Consider the following 25494-nt stretch of genomic DNA (forward strand, 5'->3'; position numbering starts at 1 on the left):
CAAACCCAAACTGAGCTAATTTCAAGAATGAAAGTGATCATCACCCTGCTTTCAGGTTCCAGGGTATGGACAAAGATACTTTCTTTTTGAGAGAGAGAGGGATGTGAAAACCTATGTAGTGCTGAAAGCTCTCCAAGAGCCAGTAATTGTTTTCTCATAGAATATTTCATTTAATGCCATTTCTGTACAGCACATTATTACAGAAAAACAAAATTATATAAACTAATTCAGGCCAGAAACAGTACTTAAAAATTCAATTTACAGAATCAGCGAACCTAATGACTTCTGCATTGTTACCCCTGGGCTTAGTAAAAGCTGAAGCAAAGTTCAAAAGTTTCAAATAAATGTATCAATAATAGTTCCGTATTAAAAAACATTTACGTTTTGGGTACGGTCCAAACTTTCCAGTATTCTCAAAACGCCTGTGTACAAACTTTCCCTTACTGCCTCCTCAGATTGAGTTATCCAGCCAGTAAAGAGGCATTCACCAGGTCCCCAACCCAGCCCAGACGCAAAAGCATCCTGTTCGCCGTGGTTTGAGAACTTCTACCCAACTTCCCCACACTGAAATCAGTTCTCAGAACCTCACACAAGACACCCCACCCCAACTCCCACTCCCACTCCCTGCGCTCCCCTCTCCACCAAGTTCGGTTCTAACACCACCCGCGACAGGCGTTCGGTTCTAACACGTAGCAGAACGTAAACCCGACACTCCCCTTTAAGCCCTTAGCAGGCACCGCCTACAGCTCCTCACGCCCGTCCCGGAAGTTGCGTCATGACGCTCGCGCGCCCTGTCCCCGGATGCACTTTTATATCCGGATTCTTCGAGCGGACTCAGAGCTCCACGGTTCCCTACGCGGTTAGCACATGCGCGCCGGCTCCGCTCCCTCTTCCTCCGCTTCCACTGGCTTCCACCGTCCGGGCAGCCGCCGCCACCGCCGCCGAGGAGTCAGGAAGTTCAAGATGGCCGCCGCGGAGACTCAGCCGCTGCGGGAACAGCCCGAGTAAGTAGTCTCCGTGAGTGGTGCTGGAGGCCGGAGCCCGGGGACTGCCGAGTGGGAAACGGCGGAGACTTGCACCGGCAGGCGGGAAAGTTCGGGCCTAACAGCGAGAGCCAAACTTTGCCTTTCCCCGCGCGAGATGCTGTAGGACGGGAGGCGTGCGGCGCGGCGGGCGGCCTTCGAGCTTCGAGCTCCGCTTCGCGGAGGCCGCGGCTGTTGGGTGGAGGGCGGTCGCGGCCTCCGCGCGGCGTTGCCCTGGGAGGCGAGGGCGCGAGCGGCCTCTACAGGTCCCGCGCGCGAGGCGGCTGCCGCTGCGGTGCGGTGCGGCGCGCCGTCTCTGCTTCCTCGGGGACCGCGCAGCATCTTGGCCGCAGCCCTGGGCGGCCTCGCCCTCGGCCTCGGCCCCCGAGGGGCAGTGGTGGCCGCGGGGCCAGCCCCGATGCTTCTCCGCATGCAGTCCCCTCGGTCGCCCTGCTCCTGGCTTCCCTTTCAGGACCTGAAAGCAGAGAGGAGAAGGGGTGCTGCCAGGGCCACTCCCGGACCGTCCCAGAGCTATAGTTTGTGACGAGCGGGTACTTCTTGCCATCCCTGGACTGTTTACTCCAGCATCCTCCGATTTTGTTTCCCTTCTCCCTGTTGGCAGCTTATTTGCCAACTTGCCAACTTGAGGCGAAGTAAGATCGAGTCTTTTGGTTTTGAGGCCTGGCCTTTTTGGCCTGAGTTTGTAGCGCTGCTTTGGGAGTACGAGTGGAAGAAGTAGTGGAAATTGTTAGCTACTTCCAAACCCAGGCACTTTATGTCGTAATTAAGCTAATAGAAGAATCGGAGCGGCCGAGTGAAAACATATTTGTATATGCTGCAAAGGCTAACCATTGCTTAACTAAAAGCAATATTTCGTTTTTCGTGTTTATGCTAGAAAAACGCAACCTAAAAGAGACAATGGATTTTAAAAATAGTGTTCCTATAGCGACCGTTTTTTGCACCAGTTTATCTGATTTGTTTCCTGCCATCTTAGGAAAGAGGTAGATGGAGTCTCCCGGCAACTTGGGACTGAGAGAGAGGACAAATGTTGGCCACCAGACGGCCCGGCGCTCATTGCTGCGCATCCAGTCTGGACTCAGTCATCTGATTTACTCAGCTAGACAGAATTACACTAAGTTTTTCATTAAGGGCTTTTGAAAGCTGCTTTATTATCGTCACAATTTGACATAGAAGAGAGCAAACGAATTCTAAAGTTTTAACTAGACTTTGCCTCCTTTTGTTTCTCATCGAGATCGCAGTGTGGCACGGTTACAGTATTTGTGCCAATACAATACAAATCTTATGCTATCCAGCTGATTTTTCTAGTACTCTGTTTAAAGTTCTACCGTGTTATGTCCATTTATTTGATTTCAAGGACGGTTTAGATTCGTTTGGAGGAGTGGTTTGGCCATATTTTATTTACAGATTCAAATAATACTAAATTTAATAATGATAAATAACATTTTTTAGGTCTCTAATATGAATGACTCTGAGATAGTCTTTAATTCCACCTCCCCTCCCCACAGAACACTTGATGTAAATGGAATATTTGGCCTATGTGTGTCCCGCTTTCACTTATTTGAAAATGTTTAACAAAGAAAATAAGTTTGATATGAAAGTAAGTACTATGCATGCTGCTGTTAGTGAATGCTGGAATATAGTGTCTAAACAGTTTTTTAGAGGACACTGAGTATAGTTTACAATTATATGGAATCTATTCAAACTAGAACATTTAGAAAAAATATAAAAAATAGTTTTTAAGCTCCCTGAAGGTTTTTTAGTGGCTTTTACATTTGTCAGTCTCTTTAGCTCAGCCTTTTTGATGGTTTTAAATATTTAAATTTTCATATGCGTTGACTTACTTGCACTTACCAAGTACCAGGTACTGGTGAAAGCGCTGGACAAATACTAACTCGTTTAATCCTTGTAACAACCCTATGGAGGTAGATAGTGTTATTTCCCGTACTTTACAAATGATGAAACTGAAGCACAGGGAAATTAACTTGCCCAACATCACACTAAGTGATAGGCTCAGGACTCAAACTCAGGCAGTCTGGCTCTAGAACCCTGCTCTTAATTGTTGTGCTGTCTGATCTCCCACAGTACATTGTGGCTCCTTTTAAAAATAGCCTTTAAGGTTTGAAATCATTTTTATTTATTTCCAGTGTCTCAGAAAAGTCCATTTTTGATGTTGCAGTTGTAATTCTTTGAAATTTAATTTCTCACACCTGATTTTGAAAAAGTGGGAGTGGAGGTGTTTAAGACTACTTGGTCTTTTGGATTCATTCTTATTTTTATATGTACGTTAATTCTCTATTAAAGTAGTTTAATTTGTCAGAGAAATAAGCTTAATTACTTTCCTTGTACAGGAGCAGTGGCATTCACTTTGCTCACCATTCTCTGTCATTGAAGCATAAATCGAATACCTCCCAAATAACAGGTCATTAAGAATATTCTTTGAAAAAATATGAGAAAGAGGAAGTGAAAACAACACTAGTGGTTAGTAACTGGTCACTTTATTTTAAAGTTGTCCCATGGCTATTTACATTGTGCCACATGCCCCAAGATCTAGGTTGTTTGAAGGGTAAAACTTGTACATTGCACTTAACGAATGAATAAATACTGTTAAACACTCCCATGTTGTCTGCACTTTGAATTCAGCTTTGTTTCCAAATAATATGATTTGAGTGGTGTTACTCAGCTGTCAATAAGTACTGTTTTATGACAAGCGTGTTGTAGAACAGGTTGGTGTAGACGTACACCTGCTAAATGTGTAGTGTTAAATTGCAAAATGTAAATTTATATATGTGGTATTTATATAGCTGTATTTATTGTTAATATGAACTATCCGAGACGACTGTTAGGTTTTCTTAACAAGAAAGCTTCCCCTAAAGCTTTAGAGGAAAGTTGTTGATAATGAATATAAGTTAAGTGCCCTAGCACAAGCTCATTATATGTAATATGTTATGTCATTGATTCATTGAGTTTAAGTTTTCCTGGTTTACCCAGTCAGACTTTACTTGTTATTTTCTATGAAATTTGCTTTGAGAGATCAAGTGAGGGGGGTGAAGTTCTGCTATGTGCTTAACTCCAGTGTGGGAGAACTCTAGGATTGTTAAGGTTAACCTCATTGGCCCTAAGGTGCTTGTAGCATTTTTTATTATTTGGGTTATGTTATTATAAAATAACCTAGTCATTATTTCTTGAGATAACGTTCATTAAGTTATAGTAGAAACTGGGGTCACTCGTGGGAATAACTGTTCGATATCACTGGACGTCATGATGAAGATCTGATTCTCAGAAGCTTTAGGAGCTAGATTTTCTTTTGAAGGCAGTTACTTCCTCTATGGGTAATCTCTTAAGAATTTTGATTTGAAATTCCTTGCAAGACTTGTAAACTATGGAAAGCCTTAGAAAAGGGTCCAAAGAGCAGGTTTTCCTTGGGGAGGGAAGTGATTAAATTTAATCATTTGGGCTGTTGCATTCAACAAATGGGTCTGTGCACTGTGTAAGGCACTGGGGATGTAACTGAGCAAAAACAAAATGTTTGCTTTAAAGAGCTAAGAGTATAGTATAGCCAGGATAAACCAGCTTTAGTCTGATGAGTACAGCTTTTGTATGTTGTTTATATAAAATCATTTTTTTTGACACAACAAATAATTATTGAGTACCTACTATAGGTTGGATAATCTTCTAGGCCTTAGGGATAGAACGGTGAACAAAATGTGAGAATTTTGCTCTCTCAAGGGCTTATGTTATAATAGAGAGACAGACAAGAATTATACTAGGAAGTGGCAGTTACTTTGGAGAAGAATTAAGCAGAGAAGGGGAATCTGTGTGTGGTAGACTGGGGGTTGTGCTGAAAATGAATTGATCAGGAAAACTTGACTGAGAAAGTGTAGTTTGAGCAACGACCTAAGGTAGGCAAAGGAACCAACAATATATACACCTGGGGAAAGCCTTCTGGGCAGGGGAAACACGTACAAGTACCAAGGCCCTGAGGTCAGAGTATACCTGTTGTTTAAGGAGAGCAGTGTGTCTGAAGCAGAGTGAGTGAGGGAGGAAAGAATTAGGTTCAAAGTGTTGGGGAGGGTGGGCAGGTAGTATAGGACCTTGTCGAGGATTTTAGTTTTTACTCTAAATGAGATAGGAAGCAATAATCAAGTTTCATGCAGAGTAGTGATATGATCCGACTTTTAAAAGCATCTTTGATCAAATGGAAGAGCTCCTGACAGACTTGGAATTTGATACCAGCCCTCTCACGTACTTCATGTATCTGTGACCTTAGGCAAGTCCCTTAACCTCCTTGAACCTTAAAGTCTCATCTGTCATGGAGACATGGAGAGATGGTATTTCTTGAGCGCTTTGTGTGACAGCTTTTTATATGTATAGACTCGATGTGACAAACCTGTGATTTGTCAATACTATTATATTCCCAGTTTTTACAGTTGAGCAAACTGAGGCACAGAGGAGTGACTTGCCTAAGGTTACACTAAGTGTCGTGTTGGAGGCAGCATTTGGACACGATAATTTGACTCTAGAATTCCTGATCTTTGATAGTATTCCTTAAAATAACATTCTTAGTACCAGCCCTGCCCAGCTCCACAGTGTTGTGGTGAGTACGTATATTTATCCAGTATCTGAACGATAACAGCTTACTTTTTGGTCACTTGGTTTGTGCTAGGCATTGTGACAGCTTTAACAAATCTATAAACTCGTGCAATCCTCACAGCATGCCTTGAGGTAGGTATTATTATTTTCTTCATTTTATAGATGAGGTGATTGCAGATCAGAGAGATCTTAAACTTGCCTAAGGCCACATAACTAGTAAGTCGTAAGACCAGGATTTAAACCCAGGTCGTCTAGCTCTGGAGATTACTTCGCCACTCAACTATCCTTTTTCTTGAGGACACTTACTTAGAGGATCATTAGATAGTTTGAGTTTTAGTTTATTGACTCAGATTTTGTACTTTGGGCACTTAGATTTTTATATACCTCTAAAACATTTTCAGTCTTTAAAAATGTTCTCCATACCTATCTCCGTATCTTGAATTAGCCTAATTTAATTTTTCTCAAACTTTTAGCCCGGTAAGTCAAGGTTTAGGAAAAGAGACATACCCCACCTTCTGGATTGTGGGATGGGGGATTTCTGGGGAAGGGAGGTGGGTACCTATCTAAGGATTTAGCTTATATAAAGAACTAAGTTGAAATGTTTTTGTGCCTTTTTCTTAAATGTGTGATTTCCCCCCTCCATAAAAGAGCCATGTTGGTTTTTTTTTAAACGACAAAGATATGTTTTCTTTTTCCAAGTCTTTGAGAAAATTTGATGGTTCAGAGAACACTACTATATTTATCCTATGTCTTTTCTTACCCCATTAGAGAGAAGTCAGCACAAACTAAAACCTGGCTCTCACAAGAAGACACAGCTTTCTCTGCACCTCTCCTCAATACTTTTTCCTTTCCCACAGTTCAGAGTACCAGAAATGGAGATTGGCAGTCTGACACCCCAAAATTCAAAGTTCTTGCTGTGTGGTAGTTACATGTTCCACATTCTCCACACCCCCCTCATTGTCAACTAATAACTTTTCAAGCATACCTCCAGTGTGTCGTGCCCCCACTCCCCTCCAGGTTTATTAAAGTCTAAGACCTGGCTGGAGGACCAGACTCTTCTCCAACTTGTGCTGTAATGGCATTGTCATTAGAGACATTACATCATTGCATCCAGCAACCTAACCTTCCAGTTCCTGGGCCTCTGACTCCAGTGGTTTTAGGTGACAATTCACTGTTCCCATAATGCCCTTAGTAATGTCTTTATCATTGCACCTCTCCAGTGTTTCATGTGACTTTTCCACTTGTCTGTAATTTCCTTGAGGGAGGCAAATAGTGGTCTTGTACACCTTTGTTTTCCTATTACCTCGCTTAATGCTTACATTAAGTGTAGGTGATTTCTTAAATGTTGAAAGAGATTGAATGAATAGACTCATTAATTCATAACTTGCAAGGAGCTATTTGTAGTATATGGCACTAATAATAATAAACGTACTAAAAGTACAGGAGTATATAATTTGAAGGACTTGGACAAAATAATCCATATCTTCCTCCAAAAAATGCTATGATGGCCTGAATCCAGATAATTTAAAGTCTGATTTTGGTCTTATATTCTAGGACGTAATGGTTTAGTATAGAGTGACTTTACAGGAGAAACTTACATGTATCTAACCTGGAATTACTGAACAGCAAAGATTTAGCAAAATAATTAGAATCATAAACTCTTTAACTCAGCATAACCCAAACTTTTTTTTTTTTTTTTTTAAAGATTTTATTTTTTCCTTTTTCTCCCCAAAGCCCCCTGGTACATAGTTGTATATTCTTCATTGTGCGTCCTTCTAGTTGTGGCATGTGGGATGCTGCCTCAGCGTGGTTTGATGAGCAGTGCCATGTCTGCGCCCAGGATTTGAACCAACAAAACACTGGGCCGCCTGCAGCGGAGCTTGCGAACTTAACCACTCGGCCACGGGGCCAGCCCCAGCATAACCCAAACTTTTAAGCACAAAAGCCACCCGTTTAATTTAGTTAAAAAAATTTTTTTCGCATGGCATCTATTAATATGAACACATTTTGGGTAACTAATCTGTCATTTGAAATTCAGAAAGATTAAATTGCCCCCTAAACAAATATTGCGTTGAACTATATGAAATTGCTCATATTGGACTTGTTGACCTGCAAAAGACCCTTCAGTGTGGTTTAACCTCATATCACATGGTTGCTCAGTGGCCCTTAGAGGCCAAGAATCCTAACACCTGGTCACTTCACTTTGAAGTTTTAACCCCTTGGGATGTGTTCACACCATCAGTATCAACCATCAGTGCACACTGATGGAGTGCTTATTTTGGCTAGAGCTCAATTTTGGCTCTAGAGATTTTTTTAAAAAAGTATGTTTCTGAATTTCAAGTGGAGAAAGAGATTACTCTCCCAATATACATCAATATTAATATGTTTTATAGAAAAAGAAAAGAGCTTCTTTTGGTCTTAAGTCTATGTGGGAAATGCTGGTTTAAAAATCAAGTTACTGAGAGAGTTTAAATATTAACGACATTCTACTGTACCTGGTTTGGATTCCCTTTTTCTATTAAGCGTAATTATTTTAACCCCTTCCATTATGTATTTCTTGTAATACTTTTGGTATTTGAGTTCAACCTTTAGAAACAGATGAAAGGTAAATCACTGTTCAACTCAGTTCTTGCTGTATATCTTTGAAATAAAATGTCTGAAGCTGTGCTGAAAGTATTTTAGTGACTAACTTCATGTATTACATTGAGATGTATTTTATCATTACTATTATTTTGTTATGGCTGAATGCTTGATGAATGATATGATCTTAAAATGTGTTATATATATTTATAGGATGGAAGATGCTGATAATTCTGAAAAGAGTGTAAATGAAGAAAATGGAGAAGTATCAGAAGACCAATCTCAAAATAAGCACAGTCGTCACAAAAAAAAGAAGCATAAACACAGAAGTAAACATAAGAAACATAAACATTCCTCAGAAGAAGACAAGGATAAAAAACATAAACACAAGCATAAACATAAGAAACACAAAAGAAAAGAGGTTATTGATGCTTCTGACAAAGAAGGTTTGTCTCCAGCAAAAAGAACTAAACTTGATGATTTAGCTTTGTTGGAAGACTTGGAAAAACAGAGAGCCTTGATTAAAGCTGAACTTGATAATGAGTTAATGGAAGGAAAGGTCCAGTCTGGGATGGGGCTCATATTACAGGGTTACGAGTCTGGCTCTGAAGAAGAGGGGGAGATTCATGAAAAGGCAAGAAATGGAAATAGGTCTAGTACTAGATCCTCAAGTACGAAGGGCAAACTTGAACTTACGGACAATAAAAATAGCACAAAAAAGCGAAGTAAAAGCAGATCCAAAGAACGGACTAGACATAGGTCTGATAAAAAGAAAAGTAAGGGAGGTGTTGAAATAGTGAAAGAGAAGGCACCTAGGAGCAAGTCCAAGGAGAGGAAAAAGTCCAAAAGTCCATCCAAAAGAAGTAAGTCTCAAGATCAAGCAAGAAAGTCAAAATCTCCTACCCTTAGGAGGCGATCTCAAGAGAAAATTGGGAAGGCCAGATCTCCTACTGATGACAAGGTTAAAATTGAAGATAAAAGTAAGTCAAAAGATAGAAAAAAATCCCCAATTGTAAATGAAAGTAGAAGTCGTGATCGAGGAAAAAAATCCAGGTCCCCAGTTGACTTAAGAGGTAAATCCAAAGACAGGAGGTCACGGTCCAAAGAGAGAAAATCAAAACGGTCTGAAACTGACAAAGAAAAGAAGCCAATTAAATCTCCCTCTAAAGATGCTTCTTCTGGGAAAGAAAATAGGTCACCCAGTAGAAGACCTGGTCGTAGTCCTAAAAGAAGAAGTTTGTCTCCGAAACAACGTGATAAATCAAGAAGAAGTAGATCTCCACTTCTAAATGATAGAAGGTCTAAGCAGAGCAAGTCCCCGTCTCGAACTCTGTCTCCTGGTAGAAGAGCCAAGAGTCGATCCTTGGAAAGAAAAAGAAGAGAACCAGAAAGGAGACGACTTTCTTCTCCAAGGTAATTTATTTTCAGAACGTTAATGCTTGTTACCCATGCACCAGATTTTAAAGAAGCTAGAACTTGTGGACAATAAAAAGTGAGATAGTAATGAGTTTTATAATTCTAAGTATATCTTTTCTGCTGTGTTAATATTTGCACCTTTGTCAATGAGTATCTTGACTGTGGGTGATTTACAAATATTGAACTTGGTGACAGGATCAGGTTCTTTTTTTTTTTTAGATTCTTAAATTTAGTACCTAATTTGCAGAATCACTACTTTTGAGGCCAAGTAATTTGGCTGATAAATATACATATTTATAAATATACATAAATATACATATACATAAATATACATAAATATATTTATGGAGGGGGTTAGTTTCTAGAGTGGAGGTTATTGCTTCCCTTAACATAAGCAAATAAAACAACCGGTTGTTTTACCAGCAAAATGGGTTTATTCAGTAATAGCAGTGGAGTTGCAGTTTGGGACAAGCAAGCTACAGCAAAACCCTAGATGAGTCCAGCAAACTCAGAAGAGGACTTATTGAGAAAAAGGAGGAAGTTGCGAGGGGTTGTTTTGAAGGAAAATCCATTAGTGGAAAGTAAGAGTTCAGAGTGGTGATGATTTCTCATTGGCTGATTTGCTGGGCAAGAGGAAATCTTTCCTCCTGCTAGGATAGTAATTGACATCTTCGAGTACTAAGTGTGAGGGCTCCCCCTTCTGGCCTCCCAATCTCATTTTAAATGAGGTTTCCTTTATTTTGTTTGACACTTCATTATATAGGCTGAAAGTGTTAGGTTTAAAAAAGGTGCCATCAGTTTAAGGATTGTGATCTGTCCATTCTCTTGAAGTGGCATGATTTTTGATTCTAACAATATAAATTAGAACTACAGTTTTGGGAGGCCCCCAGAATATAATTAAATTGAAAGTGGAAATTTGTTTCTGTTACTAATTCATATACTTAGAATTTCACTGTTGGAAAAAAATCTTTTAAGTTTAGGAAGAGTAGTGTAAGGAATGATTTTATTTTTTACCAATAATAATAAAAATAATTCATATTTATGTAATAGATTTGGTCCATCAGTTCTTTTCTCATAAATTCTTGTGATTTTCTCTCCTCATGAGGTGGAGTGACTCTCATACTTAATTTGTAAATGAGAAAACAGATTGAGGTTATTTAACTTATGACATCGAAACGATTTTGGTGGGGAGGGGCAGGCGTTGTTCAGATGAGTCTAAACTACTTTAGAAACTGATTTTTAAATATTTTTGTATTCAGTAATTAGGCATGTGAAGTTAACCAGATTTCGCTTAAAAGAATGGTAGCTTATCCTATGTAAAGATGCTATGAATTTCTGGCCAATTTACTGTTGCATATTAATGTTTACTGTGTATGGGTATAAGTATAAGTTGACCTTGAAGTTTAGATTATCATATTTTCCACGAAGTTTCAAGAATCCTGATTTCAAAGTGCTCTGTCTTGAGCAGTGTTCTTGATTCTTGTCTTCTAAGTGGCGTTGTAATGAAGCAACCCCCTTCTTCCTTCGGCTTTCTGTGTTGAAGCAGTCGTTAGTGGTACTGATTATGTTAGCTAAAGTGTTTCTTAGTGATCCTGACCTCTTTCACTTTGCTTTCAGTTTGAGAAGGAAAATGTAAGTTTGTTGAGGGCTGAAGTTGATAATTGAAACAAAAGTATTTCTTTAAATTACAGAAGAAATCCGTCCCTCCTCCACTAGCACTCCTAAGAAGAGTGTATCCTTCTAGCCCATTTTCTACGCATATACAGTTGTATGAATATGTTCTTTCTCATAAAAATGGAGTCATACTACTCATTTTAACAGTGATTTGCTTTTTTCATGAGACATTTTTGTGACAATACATAAAGATCTTTTTAAGGTCTTTATGTTAACGGCAACATGATATTTTACAGTGTAGATGTACCATAATATATTTAATCATTCCTGTGTTGAAACAGGAAAATTGAGGTTGATTCTAGTTTTTTGCGACTGTATGCAAAGATATGCACTAGTTACGTGTGAGGTTTCTTTGTAGAATAAAGTCAAGAAGTGGAATTGTGAAGTCTAAGGTTATATACATTTACATTTTAGAAAGTTACTGCCACATTTCCTTCCAGGAGAGTTATACCAGTGTGTACTTCCCTGACTAGATGGACTGTCCTTTTCTCTAAACTCTTACTTATATTTCTTCTGTTCTAAGATGAATGTTGATTGTAAGATGCTATTACAGGAGTCCCCGTTTGTCTGAGGGTGATACATTCCAAGACCCCAGTGGGTGCCTGGAAACTGGGACTAGTACTCAACCCTATATGTACTATGTTTTTTCCTATACCTACGTATTTGAGGAGTGACAGCAAAAATAGCACGGATTTCTTTTTCCTTCAAGATTTCATGGATGAAGATTCGTTCTTATCATAGATCTTAGCAACTTCTGCATGTGGTTTTTTTTCTTTCCTCATTAAGTCAAGAATTTTCACCTTTTCACTTAAAGGAAGCACTTTACAGCTTCTCTCTGGCATATCCAAATTGCCAGCATCAGTATTCTTGCACTTTGGAGCCATTATTAAGTTAAATAAGGGTGAGTTCAACACAAGCACCGCAGTAACTGCCACAGTCGATCTGATAACTGAGATGACTTCTAAGTGACTGATGGGCAGGTAGCATATACAGCGTTGACAGCCGGACAAAGAGATGATTCACGTCCCAAGCAGGATGGCTCAAGATTTTATCATGCTACTGGGAGCCACACGCAATTTAAAGCTTATGAATTGTTTATTTCTGGAATTTTTCATTTAATATTTTCGGACCCTGGTTAACCATGTGTGACTGAAACGAAGAAAGCAAAACTGGATAAGAAGGAATTACTGCACATGTAAAGCACTTAGCGTATGGAAATATTTAAGGAGGTTCCCTGACATTCTAACTAGTGAAATTCCGCCAGATTCTATGTTGTTTGTCTGGAACTAGAATCAGTGGCTTTACCAGTATGAATAACCTTTAATAATTCTTCAAATTGTGAGACCAGGCGAAATAGACCTTTTATTGTGTGCCTTGCCATAACACCAAAGTGTCATTATGATCATCTGAATTTAAGTTTTGTTACAAAATGTTAATTTTGTATTTACTGTCTTTAGGTTAGCATGCCCTTTCCTAAGATGTTGTCTACATGTAGAAGAAATTCATTTATTTTAATTTGATTTAATTTTTTATTAACTTGTATTTGGTCCCCTTAAGAACACGACCTCGAGATGATATCCTCAGTAGACGTGAAAGGTCAAAAGATGCCAGCCCGATCAATAGGTGGTCTCCAACCCGAAGAAGAGCCAGTAGATCTCCCATTAGAAGGAGATCTCGTTCCCCACTCAGACGTAGCAGGTCTCCCAGAAGAAGAAGCAGGTCTCCTCGGAGAAGGTAAAGATGTGTTACATATGCTGTCTTTTGCTTCATTAAACTCTGAATGCTTTTGAAGGTCTCTGTTAGTGCACTTGATAGGTTTTCTTAAAGACCATTTCTCTGAAAAATTGTAGCTGTGATGCTGTATAGTTTTCCTTTTACCAGCGTGTGATATTTCACACGTACTGGTTTTTCTTTAATAAAATTTTCCCTCAAATTTAAAACGACTGAGTTTATTTAAAACTCACTCATTTAACGGTAGGACATTTTTCTGTTTTTTAAGAGAGAAATAGTAAATGAGCTAGGCTTAGGATTTTTTTTTTAACTAGCAGGATAGATCATAGGGTAATAAATAGCCCAGTTTCCTGTCATTTTATCGTTGCAGTTCTGTATTTCGTCCCCTTAAGAACATGACCTCTAGATGATATCCTGAGCAAAGGCGAAAGACTCCTTGGACAAAAACCTAGTTACTTTACAGTGGTAGAAACCATTTTATGTGAAGCACATGTCGTCAGTTGGTTAATCAAAAAGATTGGTTTTTAAAGCAGGGAATCATTTAAAAAATACACTTCGACCTTAAGTATTTCAACCTAAAACATAAATGCACATTCATTTGCCAATCTTTTAACATTTTTAATTGAACTAATACATGAATATACTTTAAGAAACAGCACATCCAAGGCTTATATTGCAACCAGTGGATATGTCTTTACATATCTCTGAGTATTTTTGTATACTACAATCCTAGAGTAGAAATACTTCGTGTAAGAATGTACATGTTGGAAGAATGTACATGCCGTATTATCTTTTTATTTTCTACTTCGTACAATCAGTTTTTTTAATACCACCCCTCACAACACACGTTTCTTTTCTGCCTGATTTCATGGCATTTCTGTATGTTTCCAGATATAATAGAGTAATTCTTAAGATCACATGCACATTGTTCATTGCTGAGCAGATGGAGGAAGCGGGAAGAGAGGCCCTTCTGGTGCTCCTAGCCTTCTGGCTCCAGACTGACTGATAGGCCTGCCTACACAGTTATCATTGTAGGATTTGTTCTCCCTTTTCTGTCCTCTTGGTATTCCTTTGTTTCTCTCTTTCCTTTTTTATAAAAGCTTCAGCGCGTGGTTCTGCATCCTAGTTGTTCATTTTTAGTTCTCTCTGTGAGCTGCCTCCACAGTATGAGACGGGTCGTGTGGTTCTGTGACTGGGAAATGAACCCAGGCTACAGTGGTGAGAGCACCGAATCTTAACCACTAGACCACCAGGGCTGGTGCCCCTTGTTTCTCTCTTATGTTGTGATTCCATCTCTTGTATCCCTTGTCTTCTCATGTTTTACCTCCTTGCTTTGGTACAATGCCTCTCCAGTAGTTTCCTGAGGAAAGTGCATGCAAAGGACATTTATTGGAACCTGTGTCTCACAGATGCTAAATTATTCTCATTGCTAAATTATCAAGGAGTAGAATTCTAGGTTGATATCATTTTTCCTTAAAAATTTTGAAATTGTTCTACTGATTTCTAGTTTCTAGTATTGGTATTGAGAAGTCCTATTCTGATGCTTGGGCATTTTTTGCGGGACATGCTTTTTTTCTCTATCCCTCTCTTTTTATGATAAATGTCCTTTATTCTGAAATTTTGCTATAATATGCCTTGGTGTGTAGTTCTTTCTTCCCATTTGTTTTGCTGGGCGCTTAGGCCCTTTAAAGCAGGGAGGTTTTGACTGCCTCTTCTGAGAAGTTTTCTCTCTTTTTTTGGTTTCTGTTTGCTTTCTTTTTCCAGTTGGACCTTCTGTATTGTTCCCATGTTTTTTGTTTGTCCTCTTGTTCTACTTTCAGTCTAGGAGATTTTCTCATTTTACCTTCTTACCCTTCTATTGATTTTTTTTCCTGTGCTCATATATATTATTTCTAAGACCTTGTTGGCTGTTTATTCTTTTTTTATTTTTTACTTTTTATAAAGATTGGCACCTGGGCTAACATCTGTTGCTAATCTTTTTTTTTCTTCTTCTTCTCCTAAAGCCCCCCAGTACCTAGTTGTATATTCTAGTTGTGAGTGTCTGTGGTTGTGCTATGGGGGATGCCACCTCAGCATGGCCTGATGAGCCGTGCTGTGTCCGCTCCCAGGATCCCAGCTGCTGAAACCTCGGGCTGCCAAAACAGAGCGTGCGAACTTAACCACTCGGCCACAGGGCTGGCCCAGGTTTTCCTCTTTTTTTGGCCAAACCTTTCTAAAGAATCCTAGCATATTAGAGTAGATTGTTTGAAAAGGTTCCTTGGAAGACATCTAGTTAGTCCAAAAAAATTGTATACTTTGAATTATAGACTCATATTTGGAAGGAACCATAAAGATAATCTATTAGCGGTGCCATGTCCACGCCCAGGATCCGAACTGGCGAAATGCTGGGCTGCCAAGGCGAGTGTGCGACTTAACCACTCAGCCAAGGGGCTGGCCCCTGTTTATTTTTAAATAATATTTTACTCTTGTTTTATGGAAATAGCATCTCTTATGTCAAAGATGATAATGAGTTTATTTTGTGGAGTTTTTGTTGTTTATAGTTTTCTTCTTTTACCTATACCTTGTTTCTTTCCAGATTCTTTTTGCTGCTTGTTTGCTTTTTCTGCTTGAAGACTTTCCTCAGACAGCTGGATTCTTCTTTGCTGCCCCTGCTGATTTACAAGTTAGGCCCTGAGAAGGCTGAATGGAAGCTTTCTTCTATTCTGACAATGGGGAACTTGTGGATTAGTGGGTATCACTTCAGGGTGAGGAGGTAGAGGCTTTAGCATGTCAGTGACTGTAGGTCTTGTCTTTGGGCTCATGAGTTTTCCAGAATCCTCTTATCTCCTGCTAGAAAGTATAGACATGCCTCCCAGTGGAGTTCTGGTCCTTCATGATGGTAGATTTCCCATTAATTCTGTTTTTGGTACAGTGCCTCCCTGATACCTTGGGCCAGTTTTTACAACAATCAGCAGCTCTTTATAAAGTGAATCTTCAGTATGATGCCTGAATGTGAGGAGGAATAGTTGGCATTTTCCCCAGGGTCAGCAAGGGGAATATACAAAGTCAAGCTGTTCCTAAAGGCTTTCAACCTTTCTTTTCAGCTTTCACCTCACATTCCACCCTTCAGAGGATATGGTGTCTCCAATTCTTGAGGCTTTCTGGGGTTTGGGGCATGCACTGACTTTTCTTATTTACCTAGTCTGTTCCTGTTGGATTACTATTTAGATTTGATTTGTTAACTACTCTTCTATCCAGTTTGTACATGTCAAGATTTTGTTGTCATCTGTGTTATCATACCTCTTTGCATTCTCTTTGCCTGAGGATTCTCTTTTTAATTGTTCCTTTTACTGTCGTTTTAGTAAGGTTTCAGAATAAATCTGAGACAAGCAGGGTGGTCAGATGTGACATTAACAGGGAGTCTGCCAGTCCTTTCTAGACTCACAGCTTTTTCTGTTTGGAGTTTCACATCATCTTTGTAACATAAACTTTACCCTTAATGCTTGAACTATGATATTAGTTTCTATTTGTTTAACCTTTAGTCAGTTGTAGAAATATATGAGGACCATATTAATTAAACTTAGAATTTTTGTCGCATTTGTCTTCCTATGCTTTATGAGCAGTGATTTTTTAAAAAATCAGGCCGTGCTGAGGCGGCATCCCACATAGCACAATCAGAAGCACTCACAACTAGAGTATACAACTATGTACTGGGGGCTTTGGGGAGAAGGAAAAAAGGAAGATTGGCAACAGATGTTAGCCCAGGTGCCAATCTTTATAAAAAGTCAAAAAAAAAAAACAGCCAACAAGGTCTTAGAAATAACATATATGAGCACAAGAAAAAAAAATCAATAGAATGGTAAGAAGGTAGAATGAGAAGATCTCCTAGACTGAAAGTAGAACAAAAGTTGCTTAGTGCACTCTGCTTCAGCAGCCCGGGGCTTCACCAGTTCAGATCCTGGGCTCCGAAATGGCAGGGCTATTGAAACATACTTACATAAAGTAAAATTCACTCTTTCTACTGTAAAGTTATGAATTTTAACAAACACATGCAGTCACATAATCACCGCAGGCAAGGTAGAGAACATCCATCGCCCCCAAGTTCCCTTCTGCCGCTTTGCAGTCAGTAAGAACAGTTTCTATGTTTTAGTCATTTTCAGTTAAGTTGATTATCCCAATCTTTCTGATTTATGTTATTTCGTGTTAAAATTTTAATTGACCCTTTTTTCTTAAGATTTTATTTTTAGAACAGTTTTAGGTCCATAGCAAAATTGCTTTTGAAAAGTACAGAGGGTTCTCCTCAACTGCTGCCGACACACCCAGTGCCTCCCTGACTTTAATTGACTTTTTTTTTTTTTTAAAGATTTTATTTTTCCTTTTTTTCCCCAAAGCCCCCCAGTACATAGTTTGTGGGTCCTTCTAGTTGTGACATGTGGGACACCGCCTCAGCATGACTTGATGAGCGGTGCCATGTCCGCACCCAGGATCCAAAGCAGTGAAACCCTCAGCAGCCGAAGCAGAGCATGCGAACTTAACCACTCGGCCATGGGGCTGGCCCCTGACTTTTAAATATATATATATATTTTTTCCTCCTCAAATAGGGACAGAGGTCGGAGGAGCAGATCACGCTTGAGAAGGCGGTCTCGATCACGAGGTGGTCGTAGACGTAGGAGCAGAAGCAAAGTAAAGGAAGATAAATTTAAAGGAAGTCTTTCTGAAGGAATGAAAATTGAGCAAGAATCTTCATCTGATGATAAGTAAGAATGGTCATTTTTTCCTTTTTCCAATTTAGGGAAATACAAAATGTTTTGACTCGGAAATCTTTAATTTCCACCTGAATATCATAAGCGAATCCATTAATTTGGTCCTGAATTTAAAGATTAATCTTTTGTGCATATTTCATAGGTCGTTTGGCTGGAGTGAATATTGACCCATCACTTTATCATGAGCCTTCCCTTCTTTATTTTTATTAGAAATGACAAGTATATTAGATAGTCTTGCCAATCTTAGTTACTGATTTTTGGGGTGGGGGGGAATTTTTATGCTAAGATTAAAGTTTTCAGTTTATGTAAAATGATACATACTTTGCAGTTGAGTCTGTCTGGTGGCAACTATGCCTGTTATAATGTGGAAAATGCAGAAACATTTCAGTGTCTGATAAAATAGTGTGGGAATTCTTTTAAAGCAAATTAATTAAATGGAACATCTCAAAAATAAATAAGACTAATTAGAGCATTGGTTCTCAACCGGAGGTGATTTGCCTCCCCAGGGACATTTTGGCAATGTCTAAAGACATCTTTGGTTGTCATCTAGTGGCTAGAGGACAGGGATACGTTTCAATATCCTGCAGTGCACAGGACAACGCCCTCACAATGAAGAACTATCAAAACGTCAATGGTGCTAAGGTTAAGAAAGCCTGATTTGAGTTAGGTGATAAGAAAGTTGAGTGGGGAAAGGATGTTCTGCATAGATCCTAATACCAACAGGGTGCATTTTGCTTACTGTTTTGCAATGAACATTCCCATCATATAAAAGGCTGCACTGGGAGGGATCATAAAGATTGTGGGGGAGTTTTTTGGGGGAGAATTGGGACCAGTCAAGGGCTTTGTTTGGAGGACAGCAACCTTCTTGAGATTCTATGCAAACATTTATATGTGCATTTTTGATAGCACAGGATCTGCTTTCGGAGGGTTCTGTGACTCAGAAAAGGTACCAATTTACTGATCTGTACTAGCCCTCTTGTTTTATAGGTGTGAAAACAGGCTAGAGAGAGAAAATGACTTTACTGATACTAAAGTCATGGCAGAGCCAGTGATGGCTTTTTTAAAACTTAAGGATCATTCTTTTGTTCTCAGTTTTGGTGCCATGAAACAGGTGAGGGGAAAAATGAGACATGGAAGGTTGAATTATTTGCCAGGATTCCAAACCAGGCACTGGGACAGTTTAGAAACAGGGATAAAGAGAATAAGGTGGCTTAAGACTTTTGCACAATCTTAATGATGACTTTCATTTTCCAGCTTTTATTTTTAAAATGTATGAAATTATGGTTTTGGAATCTCAAAGGATGTTTGAAATTAATTGTGCGTGTACGTGTGTAATTTTTTTAAGCCTCGAAGACTTTGATGTAGAAGAAGAAGATGAAGAAGCCCTGATAGAACAGAGAAGAATACAAAGGCAGGCCATTGTTCAGGTAGCTGACTTTAGTGAAATGTTCATAGTCCTCTTTAAATAAGCACTTCTAGTAAAATTAAGGTTTTCTTCTTCAACAAAGAAGTGACGGTAGTAACAATTGACTAAGTCTTGAAAAAAGAAGGGTGTATATAAAATTGTACGATTTGAAAAAATGAAAGTTTCTTAATAAAATTGAAAGTGTTGCCCTTTTTTATATGCAGGATTCTGATATAAACTTATTTTGTAAGGCGTAAAATTTAAAGTTTGCTTTCTTTTTTTTTAATTAATGAACAATAAACCCTCATAGATGGGTATAGAATAAATTGGAGAAATTTCATTTAGCAAAGTTTAGGCCTGTTACTGTGTGGAAAAAAAACATTATTTTTAGTGTCAAATAAAATGTTGGACTTTCTAACACAAATGTAATTATTTAAATGGAGCATCTCAAAAATTTAAGACTAGTTTGAAGCAAGGTGATTAAGAAAATAGGGTGGAGAAATGGGTTATACATAGGTTTTGATATGGTCGTTTAATGATAAGGTTAGCTGACTTGGAAGATTGTCACTTCTTCCTTGGCCAGCGCTTGGTGAGTGATGGAGTTGAGAGGAAGAATTCTGGAAGACAGGAAAAATGTTTGGATACTGTGAGGACAGTACACAAAAGGAAAGGACAGTTGGGGCAGCTCACCTAAATATACATAGCAAACCATAAATTAGGGAATGGTATGTCAGAGCAAAGGAAAGAACTTAAATCACCAGAGGATGGAAGGCAAAACTGAGTTCCAGAGGAAACTTACTTTTCTGGGGCACTGATAAAATTGTTAATTAAACTGGTATCCCTAAAGACTTGGTTGAATCTTTTTTTGTTCTTGCCCAGGTCCATAATCCCTTATCTCCAACCCTTGGAGCCAGAGGTGCTTCAGAACTCAGAAATATTTGAATTTTAGAAAGGTAATATGGTGCCTCTATATTACTTAGCCCCATCACTGGGGTCTAGAACAGCACCCCATCATCACACACATTAGACTCTGCAGTGAGGCAGGTTGTGTTCGCAATGGGGGAGATAAATAAGGCTGTAAATAGCATCGTGTCTGTTCTTGTCAGGTTTTGCCACCTAATAAATGTGCACCAAACATAGAAAAACTTGTTCAGAGTTTTGTGGATTTTGGAATTATATATAAGGGATTGTGGATCTGATTCAATCAAGGCATTAATAACAAATTTTTAACATTATTTGACACCCTTAACTTTTAAATGCAGCACCTTTTAGTAAATATATTTGGGTAGTATCAGATTTTGTGAAAATAATATATTGTATTGTTACTACAGAAATATAAATATCTTGCTGAAGATAGCAACATGTCCGTGCCGTCTGAACCAAGCAGCCCCCAGAGCAGTACTCGTACACGGTCACCTTCTCCAGACGACATTCTGGAAAGGGTAGCTGCTGATGTTAAAGAGTATGAACGGGAGAATGTTGATACATTTGAGGCCTCAGTAAAAGCCAAGCATAACCTAATGACAGTTGAACAGAATAATGGTGAGTAAGTTAGGCTTTTGTTTTGACTGTGGCTTTTCTCTGAATTTTTAGTTCTCTAACTTCATAGTGAGAGAGATTATTTTGGGATGGGGAAAAGAGAAAGGGATTAGGAATATTGCTCCTGCTAAACATTATAATAATATAGTATTGAATGTATCCTAGAAAATGTTCTCTATAAATAGTTTTTATTAGTTCACATAATCTGAACAGTATGTGAATTCCCACATATTTATTACCTTTTGTTTTGCTTGCTCTCAATTATTTTAAAGCAAATTCCAGCTGTGATTTCATTTCATATGTAAATACTTCAATTTGTGTATCTGTTAGATGAGGACTTTTTAATAAAACATTGGTTATTCTTAATAAAGTTGATAATTTAAAAATGTCTAATGTCTGATTACAGTTGGTTGGTTTGAATCGAAATCCAAATAAAATACACCTGTTTTATGTGGGGTATATAGCTCTTAAGTCTCTCTTAGTCTTTAATAGTTTTTCTCAGCCTTTCCCGTCCCCCGCCATTTGCCATTTACTTGTGAAGATACCAGGGCTGTGTGTTGTATAAAACTTTCCACTCTGGTTTTGTCTGGCCACATTCTTGTGTCATTTATCTTATTTCCTCTGTTGTCAGTATTTCTTGAGAACTAGTAGTGTCAGAGACTTAAATAGAGACTTGAATAGATTTATATTTAATTTTTTTGGCAAAATGCTTCATATGTAGTGTATACTAGCATCGTGTCAGGTGGCATGTGGTGTGTGTTTGTCCTATCTTTATTGACATTGAGGTTGTTTGTTTAGATAAGGTGACTGCCATCTATGCAACGGAAGTTTCCCTTCACCTGTTCACCTGACAGGTTTAGCCGTCATTGCTGATTGTTACTTTGATCCATTATTTCATGGGATGGGTTCCCAAAGTGGTGATTTTTTTATTATTATTATTTTTATCATTCCCTTTGAATTATTAACTCTAATTCTGTAAAAGAAAAGGTTTCTGTTCTTTGGTTACCCCAAAATATAGTTTGTACAAGAAAGGTAGGATAAATGCTTGATTGTTTTGTTTTATCGTCCAGAATAGAACTGCTGCCCAGCAACCTCCAGAGATGACCAATTAGATTTTGGTTGTTTTTGTTGGGTTTTTTAAATTTGTACATGATGTACTTGTCTTTCAATCTATTGCTGTCATTTTTCTTTTTGAAGCTCAAATTGTTCTCTCTTCAAGAGCCAAGGTGGGGAGGGAGCCCTTTTAAGTTGGTTTCTAATGTCTTTTTGACCCAAACCCTTCAGTATTAAATAGTGTAGCATTCTTACTTTCTAGGACAGGGATCAGCAAACTTTCTGTAAAGGATCAGTTAGTAAATATTTTAGGCCTTTGTAATTAGACTTCTTTTCTCTATTTCAGCTACTGAGTTTTGCTATTGTATAGAAGCAGCCACAGCCAGCATGAATGACTAAGTATGGCTGTGTTCCAAAACTATGGACACTGAAATGTGAATTTCATATAATTTTCATGTGTCAGAAAATAGTCATGTTTTTCTCTACATCTTTAAAAATGTAAAAATAGATCATCATACAAAAACAAGCAAGGGGCCAGATTTGGCATAGTCTGTTGCTGTTCTAACACAGTAAGATACACAGGCTCACCTTGTACATATCTTGCCCCAGAACAGAATCGGCTGTTGCTTCAAGGATCCCTGGTTCTGTTTAATAGGCAGTGCCATTTAGAGATCACAGGGCACTTATGGGTGCCCTTTATTTTTGGGCCTTTTCAGTGGACAAAGCTAGGAAATACATTTGTTTTTGGAAAGGAGGAGTTCATGTTGATATTGCCAATCCTATTTGAATTGTAAGATTTGTATTAACTACTTTGATTTTATAATTTCTGTCTCTTTTACAGTGAAAAACTTGGTTCCTAATAACATGATTACTCAGGGTATTATTTTGAAATTTTTATACACAGTTATCGATATGATCATCAATATTAAATGTACCCAATGCAGTTTGAAGATGTAATGGTTTTTTTGTCCTTAGGGTACATTCCCGGGTATATAGTCACAAGTGTATTTTAATGTCATTTGAAATAGTTCTCTTGTATATGGTTATACCACCGATTTGATAGGTTTAGGTTTGTTTCCATTTGCTTTTGATTTTTAGGAGTTTTATGGATTTTTTAAATTATTAAAACGTCTTTTGTATGTGTATGTATTTGTATTCTATATATGCATGCACATAAAACATGCTATATACTCATCTATATGAAAAGATCTCCTTCATACCTTTTTGCAGCTGCACTCTATTCCAGTAAAGTGAATGCGCCAAATTTTATTCAAATTGTCTTCTAATGGTGGATATTTGGATTGCGTCCAGTTGCTGGCTATTCATTGGAGCCTTAATTATAATAGCATTGTGCATTAAGTCATTTTTTTATGCTTGCCACTGTCTTTGGGATAGTTTCTCAGAAATGGGATTGCTAGATCAGAAGAGTGAATGAATATGTGATTTTGCTGTATATTTCCAAATTCCCGTCTATAAGGGTTGTACAGTTTTGCCATCCCACAAGCAGTGCCTGAGTGTTTATCTAGGGCCTTTTAAGAGAATATTGTCATATTTTTGGATTTTTAGCTCGTCTCATATGAGAGAAATGGTATCATGTAATTTTAATTTGCATTTCCCTTACTGTAAGTGAGATTGGACATATGTTCATATGCTTAAAGCCAGTGTATTCTTTTTCTCTGGGAACTCCTATATATATATATATATATATATACCCCCAAGTTTTCTAAGAGTTTTAGGACTTTTTAGGGGAGAACTATATATAGATCTTTATCTGTCTATAGTGGGGATATTAACCTTTTGAGATTTAGGTTGCAATTTAGAAATAAATTTTTTAAAGAAGAGCATTCATTTTAATACATAATCATTGTTTCGCTGTTAGCATACTAATTTAACTGATGTTGGTGAAAGTACTGCTTTTAGGTCTTTCAATTTTCTGGAATGTATCCTTTTAGTGAAAAGTGGATAGCTTTATAAATCTTAAGTATTATAAAGTGATTTTAAGTTGAGTATTAATGGAAAACTGATGTGTGAGAAGAAAAAAGGGTTAAATTGTTATTAGTGATTTTCCATTCACTTAGTATGTTTTAATTATTGTATCTCTCTTCATTTTTCAAATATTCATGCTAATTTCCATTAAGGTTCATCTCAGAAGAAGCTCTTGGCACCTGATATGTTTACAGAATCTGATGATATGTTTGCTGCATATTTTGATGTAAGTAATTTTAAGTCATAAAAATACAACTTTTAAAAGTATATATAACAAATGTGTATTTATGTGTATATACATATATAGAGAAGCATAAAGCATTAGGTCAAAATTTTAATACAATAGTACTTAGGTGAGATAGGATGATGTCAGTAATTTCTGAGCCTTTATTAGAACAGAGTCCACTTTGGGCTTGTATGTTGTAGGTGATTGAGAACTTAAAGATTTGGAACCTAATAGAATTCATTGAAGAGTTGGAAATGTTATAAGGAGTGTTAAGAAATTTGGGTCCTTTAACCATTTTTTTCTTAAAGATTTATTAGTGCCTTTTCTTGAAAAAGTCTTAAAATACATTCAAAAGTATGAGACCGTTTTCCTTATAAATTTAAGAGAACATGAGAAATAAGACTTCGGTAAGGAGAGTTGGGGAGGATAAACATACAACAGAGAAATTAAAAATGAAATAGGATAAGCAGTCAGTCTCCAGAACCCTGAAGACTTTGGTAATTGGTGTAGGTAATGTGTCACATACATATATTTTGCAAGAGGAACACCGGAAAAAAGATGAATTAAGAGAGGATGAGATGATTATTGAGCCAGTTAAAGTATCAGCACCCCTCCTTGGCCTGGGTGATACTGAAGGATCTTCTGGATGTCATGGAGACTCTTCAGAAGTGCCAGATATTCTTAATCCCACACAAACTCAACTGTTGCAGCCAGTGACATTTCGTGCATGCATGACAACAGAGAAAGAGCTGTTATGTGGGCAGGGCCATAAAAGAAATGTGATAATTGGTCGGAGAGAGATTTGGACACTGATTGTTAACGTAGTGCTCCTCTCTAATTTTTGTCCTCCTCTGTCAGTAGCTGAAGAAGATGAGATCTGGTTTTGTTTGAGTTTTATTTTAATTTATAATGCTCTAGTCATATTCCTGGAAATTTTTTAAGATAACTTAATTTTTTCCTGAGCATTATTGTGATGCAAGAGACTTTGGTAATAATGTTTTAGCTGTATTGCATTTGCATAAGTGATAGAGTATTTAATTTGGCATAAAATGTTTTTATTCAATTTTATCTGGTTTCACCCATTTTTCTTTTAAAGGAAGTACTTCAGATGTCTGCCCAAGTAGTGGGTAAATAGCTCACATTGCCTTCTTAATTTCAGAGTGCTCGTCTTCGGGCTGCTGGCATTGGAAAAGATTTCAAAGAGAATCCCAACCTCAGGGATAACTGGACTGATGCAGAAGGCTATTATCGTAAGTTCACAGTTCTTACTAATTTTAGAGTTCATTGTAACATTTTGTAAAAGTGTGTTGCTTGATGCAGTCACACGTTGGAGAACTCTGGAAGTCACATCACAGTGCCATCGCTTAACAAGTATGGCACATTAGCAGCTGCATGAACCCATGTTGTATTCTAGAAGCAGCCCAGAAGCATCACAAGTTGAAGTGAGGTAAAGACTTGATGTGCAACTTAAATCTACTTGAAGTTATTTTCAGCCATGAGATAATCCTC

General features: G+C 38.1%; 1 protein-coding gene across 33 annotated transcripts in view; it reads left to right on the forward strand.

The window, feature by feature from the left end:
* The first annotated feature begins 759 nt into the window (after positions 1–759).
* PRP4K (pre-mRNA processing factor kinase PRP4K) overlaps positions 760–25494 on the forward strand; it is a 38297-nt gene continuing 13562 nt past the window's right edge. For 25 of the 33 annotated variants that reach the window (XR_011429866.1, XR_011429868.1, XR_011429864.1 and 22 more), the window contains exons 1-8: positions 764–1004; positions 8427–9626; positions 12861–13037; positions 17615–17770; positions 19122–19203; positions 20513–20723; positions 23912–23985; positions 25145–25235. Coding sequence is in view for 1 of the 33 variants with exons in the window: in XM_014734704.3 (XP_014590190.1) it covers positions 868–1004; positions 8427–9626; positions 12861–13037; positions 17615–17770; positions 19122–19203; positions 20513–20723; positions 23912–23985; positions 25145–25235 (2128 nt within the window). In the remaining 32 variants the exon portion in view is untranslated. Of the gene's footprint in view, positions 1005–8426; positions 9627–12860; positions 13038–17614; positions 17771–19121; positions 19204–20512; positions 20724–23911; positions 23986–25144; positions 25236–25494 lie in introns of all 33 variants that reach the window. The other 8 variants (XR_002802086.2, XR_001379287.3, XR_011429840.1 and 5 more) reach the window with 1 other exon arrangement.

This window comes from Equus caballus, chromosome 20, assembly GCF_041296265.1.
Source record: "Equus caballus isolate H_3958 breed thoroughbred chromosome 20, TB-T2T, whole genome shotgun sequence".
Lineage (NCBI taxonomy): Eukaryota > Metazoa > Chordata > Mammalia > Perissodactyla > Equidae > Equus > Equus caballus.